The sequence below is a fragment of the Nicotiana sylvestris genome, chromosome 11 (genome assembly GCF_000393655.2).
Source record: "Nicotiana sylvestris chromosome 11, ASM39365v2, whole genome shotgun sequence".
Classification (NCBI taxonomy): Eukaryota; Viridiplantae; Streptophyta; class Magnoliopsida; order Solanales; family Solanaceae; genus Nicotiana; species Nicotiana sylvestris.
In genome coordinates, this window is record NC_091067.1 from 41,577,657 (window position 1) to 41,584,221 (window position 6,565).

At 32.6% G+C, this 6,565-nt stretch overlaps 1 protein-coding gene across 1 annotated transcript; it reads right to left on the bottom strand.

Annotated features, from left to right (window-relative positions):
* Positions 1 to 1,964: 1,964 nt before the first annotated feature.
* On the bottom strand, positions 1,965 to 5,594 carry LOC104236923 (sodium transporter HKT1-like). Its single transcript, XM_009790968.2, has 3 exons — positions 4,381 to 5,594; positions 2,511 to 2,738; positions 1,965 to 2,163 (listed from the first exon to the last, which is right to left on the bottom strand). The coding sequence occupies exons 1-3, from the start codon at positions 5,592 to 5,594 to the stop codon at positions 1,965 to 1,967; spliced, it is 1,641 nt and encodes a 546-aa protein (XP_009789270.1).
* Positions 5,595 to 6,565: the final 971 nt, after the last annotated feature.

A 6,565-nucleotide genomic window follows, 5' to 3' on the forward strand; every position in this document is an offset into this window, starting at 1 on the left:
GCTCACTGATATCTGGTCCGATAGGAAGTACCTGGATCTGCACAAAAAGATGTGCAAAAGAATAGTATGTGTACACTACAACGGTACCCAGTAAGTGTCAAACTTAACCTCGGTATAGTAGTAACGAGGTCAGGTTAGGACCCTACTGGAAATAATAAAAAACAAGGCGGAATATAGAAAGAGAAAATGGAATGACAGAGAAGTATAATAATAGAAATTCACAGAAGTAAACAACGCGGAATCAAGGAGACAATTACAACACGTAAGAAAGCAAGAATCTTATAAGTTAAGGAACAACAACAACAATAACAAAGCAATACAGCAAAGAAAGAAAAGCAACAGGGGCGCTCCCGAGGTACCGCCTCGTAGTCCCAAAAGTAAATATCTCACAATGGCACGGCAAAAACCTCGTGCAAACAATAACTACTGCACAATAGAACCCTCTTGCCTCAGTAGCATGGTAGAAACCTCGTGCCATAATAACAATACGCACGATATAAACCTCATGCCACAATAAAAAGCAGCACGGCAGAAACCCCATGCCACAAAACTCCACACGGCAGAACCTCGTGCCACAAAAATAACTCGTATGGTAGAAACCTCGTGCCACGACCAAACAGTTATCTCAACAATAATCACAAAAACCAACACATAACAAATGAAACAATGGTATTACAAGCAAGGAATCCTACAGTTAAAGAATGAATACGGAATCAAGGAAGCATGTAATTTAACTAAGCATGTTGTATAAATTGCAAATACGAGATAAGACACGTAGACATGTGGAATTAGGCTAAACATGATGACTACAAAAGCTAGAATAACTCAATTAAGGAAATAAATGAAAACTACTTAGCAAAGCCGGATTTTCAACATTTAGCCCGTGTACGTACTCGTCACCTCACATACACGGCCTCCACATATTGCAATTTACCATAACAGCACCAAATCCTAAGGGGAATTTCCCCCGCACAAGATTAGAATTGAAAGATTGCTCCAAAAAAGTCAAACCGGGCCTACGTCTCAGAACCCGACCGAAATAATAAAATCCAAATGTCATACGATATCGAGTCCAATCATACAAGAATTATCCAAATCCGACCTCATTTGTCCTTTCAAAACCCAAAAGTTTATTCTAAGAATTTTACACCTTTTTCCTCCAATTTTTCAACCCAAATTCTTAATTAAATGAAGAAATTAATGATAGATTAGTGAAAATCAATTAAAAATGAGTCAAGTATCTTTACCCAAATGTTTCCTTTGAAAATCCCTCAAATTTTCGTCTCAATCTAAACTCTCTAGGTCCATAAATAGATAATGAACTCAAACCCTCAAAATTAGTGAAGGTTTGATTATCTGAAGAGTGTTGCGCCAATGGAAAAAATTATTGATTTGTACTAATTTATTCAACTTATAGGATTAGTAATAAAAATAAAACGGACCTTTTCAAGAATTCACTAATTTATTTTTATGATAGTGTGGATATATATATATATATATATATATATATATATATATATATATATATATATATATATGCGCGCGTAGAGAGGATAGTGTGTGTATGTGTATATAGAGAGGATAGTGTTTTGAGAATTTTATTATAAAGGCAAATTAGGAGGAGGAAAAAGAGGGGAGAGTTTATCTTGTGGAAGACCAATGCTATGTTGTCTTCCCTTTTTAACCTAGGGGGTTAGAAATAAGTCCCATAAGCTCTAACGAAGTATATACATAGAATGAAAAGCTAAAATGCTACACATGATTGAAGAAAATTTTATTTGGACAAAGAAGTACAAAATAAAAAGGTACATAGGTACATAGTAACTGAAACAAACAAAATGAGCGAAAGCAAATTTCCGCAATATATACATTTTGTTATTTTGCTTTCATCAAAAGGGCCAAATTTACAGAATTATGATAATTGTTGGTAGTACTTCAAAATAATTCTCCTTGGAATGATCTAATTACAAGAGCTTCCATGCTTTTCCCCCTTGCATATTGAACTTCTTCAATCTTCCGAAAAACATTACAATAATGAGAATTAATTTACCTTCATCACTCCATTTCCCTACAAATCCATACGTTTTATTCTTACAAGTTGTATATCTGTTTATCATCCGATCACAACTATATCCTGTTGTGAAACCAACATTTCCATATGCACTGCCGAAAAAAAAAACATTTCTATTAGGATGCTTCATAATTATTTTGTCATGTATTTCTATTAGGAAACGACTAATAAAGTCTAACTAATAGCCCTGGCACTACAAGATAAAATGGCTATTATCAATAGGAAATTTAAAGTAATCCCTAAAAGTTCGATCGTTGTTCCTAAAATTAATATGAATAAAAAATTCTGGTTGCCGCCAAAAGCTAGTTCAAAATATGAAAATTACTCATGATCATATAAAAAGGTAATTCACATCCCTACCAATGTGGTACTAAAATATATTAGTAATTAATCAAGAAAAGGCAAATAAAAAATTGAGAAAGAAAAATTTGTAAATTACCTTACGACTTCAAGAGTGATATTCAACACATTAAAGTTGAGTGGATCATCCTTCATCCGTTTCCTTTCTGTGATGCAAATTAGAACAATGAAGAAGAATATATAAGAAAGTTGGGAAAGTATGAGATTTTTTGCAACTTTTCCTCTTCCTTGTTTTTCCCCTACAGTCTCTTCAGGGGTCTCTCCAACACCTTTAACTGGTATAAATGATGTGTATGGAGGAAGATACCTGAAAATTTTTGAATAAATTATATGTTTTCTTCATAAATGTAATGTTTTTTCCAACAAATATTTTGCTGTGTAATCCCCTCTGCACACTTGTATCTCTTTGGTTTTTCGGATGAAATATAAGACAAGCGCCACCTAACGGCGTGAATATTATATATTAAAAAAAACAAATATTTTGATAACTTACCCTATAAGTATATTTTTTTTTTCCTATTACGTTGGGAATTAAGGAAGGGGAAACAATAACAAATTGAACTCACACCTATTATGTGCGAAACTACAGTTCTAAAGACGGAACTCAAGCTCGAACTATTCAATTTGCAGAACGATTTGAAGAGAGGACTTTTTAAGATAATATTAATATTTAGGAACTAGATGTAAAAGCTCTAATAATCCTATTGTTTAAAAAATCACGTACTGTAGTAAGTGTGTCATATAATGAGATAAAATGGTCAATAGTTGTGATTTTTTGGTTCTTTTTCATTTCTTTACTGGGTTGGATTGTTGAACGTCAAATTGAGACTTACTAAACGTTGCTTATTATGATACATATACTTTCTTATGGAAGTTGACAGATGCAACCGTTACTACCACCCCAAAAAAAAATCTTCTTGATTATATGCATGTATATTCAATTTAAAGGACAACAGAACATGCCTGGTAAATTGCACATGACGTAAAGTTTCTAGAAAATATGTGTCTTTTTTTTTCCTCCTAGAAATATAACTTAATGCATGAATCAATTATTTCAAGTAATACATAAAATAACACCGCGGAAGATGATTGGATGCCCATGGCTTCAGGGCGGAGCTAGCCCTTTGGATAAGGTTTCTGTTGAACCCAGAAACTTTTATCTAAACTTTGTATTTGTCTTAAAAAATTATTGAATTATATATATATTATTAATTTAGAACTCACTAACTTAAAAGAATTAGAACACTGAACTCATAAATTTTAAATCATGGTTCGTCTTTGGCAGTTTTCTTTCGTGGTGTATTAAGTAAGTATAATTTAAGCTTGGCTCATTGAACTAGTGATCGAAGACATTGGAAAACCCCTTTGAAAATTTTTACACAATGAATGATCGGGACTGCTATATTCTCTTACAAATATTAGCTCAGTAGTATTTAATAAACCATGCAACTTTTAATGTACTAGTTATTATTAAATATAGCTTTAATGTTGCCCTTCTAGATTTTGTATAAAAAAGATAATAAAAAAATACTAAAACGTTTTCCATTTAGAGTCATTTAAAGTACGTAATCCCTCGTCAAACCAAATAAAAATGTACTACTACTTATGGGCAGATTTTGTGTTAGTTATGGGTTATAGTGAATCTAATAACTTTTGTCTTAACTCCGTATATTTATTATATAGGAAATTATTGGTTGTGAACCCAAGAATTTCGTAGTATTGATTTGATGTTTCCGTAAAAATTCATAAATTTCAAATCATGGATCCACCTCTCGGAAACAACTTTTCTAGCTGCATAAGATAGAGCTAAGGTTTATGTACATACTATCCTCCCCAGACCTCACGGGTGGGACTATACTGGGCATATTGTTGTTGTTGTTTTGGATCTGCCTCTCCTACTAACTAAAAACATTATAGAATACTGAGAGTTCAAGCAAAGATTAACTTACATCATTACTATGAACACCACCAAAATGGCTGGGGAAACAGTGGAGATATCAACAATGGTTTCACCAGTGTGCCTTGCATTCACAACTTGAAATAATGATCCCACTATTTTCTGGTAGCTATTTAGTCCATTGAGAGAAGAAGATTTCCACTCCAAAGAGCAAAACATAATCAATTGGATCAAGATGAATCCAAACACTGTGACCACTAATAATCTTGAATGTTGGCTAGGAAGCAAGTGGAGATGTCTTATTTCTCTTGAATGCTTCAACAAATATTTAGCTTCTCTTTTCTTAGAGAATTTTCCCAAGAACTTAATACAAAGTCTCAAACATGCTGGATATAATGTGTTTCCAAAAAGGACTTGAGGGATTAGAATCAAAAGAAGACCTGAGTTCTTGCTAAATACCATCATGTTTTCGTTCGTTGGAACAAAACCACAGCTAGCAAAGGTTGAAACAACTGTAAAAATAGCAAAAGTGAAGGTTTTTAGCCCCTTGTTTCTTAGGACATCTTTTGCACTTGAAACACAGGCTAGATACACTAGAACTGATGAGACACCAATAATGTTGATGACTAGAAGATAAACTAATGTTACAAACCCTAGGAATTTGATAGATTGGTACTTGAGAGTTTGTTTATCTGATGATCCAAAATCATCTTGAAATTCATCACTTTCTGACTTTTGTTTTGGGGAGTCAGGTATTACAACAATGTCCAACTCAATATCATCATTAAAATCTGAGTTTCTTGGAGAAGTGGTAGTACTACTAATTACTGACTCAATTTTGCTATCTTTTCTCCATGGCTTGAACTTGGACCTAATTAAATGAAGCCCAACCATAGATGTGAAGATTTCACCACCTATGAACATTAAAAATGTAATAAGAATGAGTTGGGAATTGGAAAAGACTTCCATTTCTACAGTGGACATGCTTGAGACAGTTACCGAAGAAACAGAAGTGAAGAACAAGTCTAAATTCCTAGGTGTAAAATCAACACTCCTTGGCTTCAAGATTCTGAGAATACAAAAACCAAAAAGAGAGATGAAAATGAAGTAAAACATTTGTACGAAAATTTTGTTCACTCTGAGAAGAATGGATTTGTGGAGGCAAGAAATGAGGAAGCATGTTGATCTACACAAACAAGCCAGATACAAAAATATTGTGCTACAAAGATGTTGCAGCTTCTTTCCAAAATAAGATAAGCTACTCATCTTTTTCTCTTGAGTAGTTAGGTATTTAAGTAATGACCTTGATAAATTCTCCCTCCGTTTCGTATGTAACACTCTTTTTTTAATCAGCATAAAAATAATGACACATTTTATATTCCAAAAATGTTAGTAGTCCCACATAAGTGGGTGGTAGGGATGTACATGGACCGGGTTGGTTCGATTTTTATCAAAAACAAATCAAACCAACTATATCGGTTTGGATTGGTTCGATTTTATCGGGTTTTTTGTTACTTAAATATTATTTTAATCTTACTTTGTTAAATTTTTTATAAGTGAATATATATTTAGTAACATTTAAAAGTGACAAACATATTATTTAATAAAATATTCTTATGGGATAATTTAGTAACACGTGATAGTTATTTTTTAGTCGTTTGACAATAATTTTTCGTTGATGTACATCTTCAAGGTTAACCGAATTTAATAATTAAACAAAAAAATCAATATGATATCTAAATAACAATAACCACTTCAAATTCGAAAAAGATATAAGAATTTAATAGATAGTGACTTATTAATATATGGAAGAACAAAGAGATTGATGCATTTCAGTAACACTTGATAAGAAAGTGATCATACAACTCATTATTTAAGGTTAATAAATATGAAGCACTTCATATTCTATTAAATATTATATCCTGTAAGTGAATCCCAAATATTTCTAGATATTTTTTAAAGAAAATTCTATATAAAATATTAAAAGTATATATAGAAATTATATATTTATATGTCGGTTGGTTCAGGTTTTTTTATTCAATACCAAACCAAATCAAATCAAACCTAGTCGAATTTTTTAATCGGTTTGGTTTGACTTTTTGGTTTGGCACGGTTTTCCGGTTCGATTTGTACACCCCTAGTGGGTGGGCTGAAAATTTATCACCTTATATATCTTTAAACAATCCTTATCTCACGACCACAGTTCGCCCTCCGAGAACTGTCGTGACGGCACTTAA

What these genes read in the sequence shown, in the direction of transcription:
- LOC104236923 (XM_009790968.2), bottom strand. Translation starts at nt 5,594, where the DNA reads ATGAGTAGCTTATCTTATTTTGGAAAGAAGCTGCAACATCTTTGTAGC. An exon ending in GTGGTGTTCATAGTAATGAT is followed by an intron (nt 2,739 to 4,380) that starts GTAAGTTAATCT and finishes AAAAATTTTCAG; the next exon opens with GTATCTTCCTCCATACACAT. An exon ending in ATCACTCTTGAAGTCGTAAG is followed by an intron (nt 2,164 to 2,510) that starts GTAATTTACAAA and finishes TTTTTTCGGCAG; the next exon opens with TGCATATGGAAATGTTGGTT.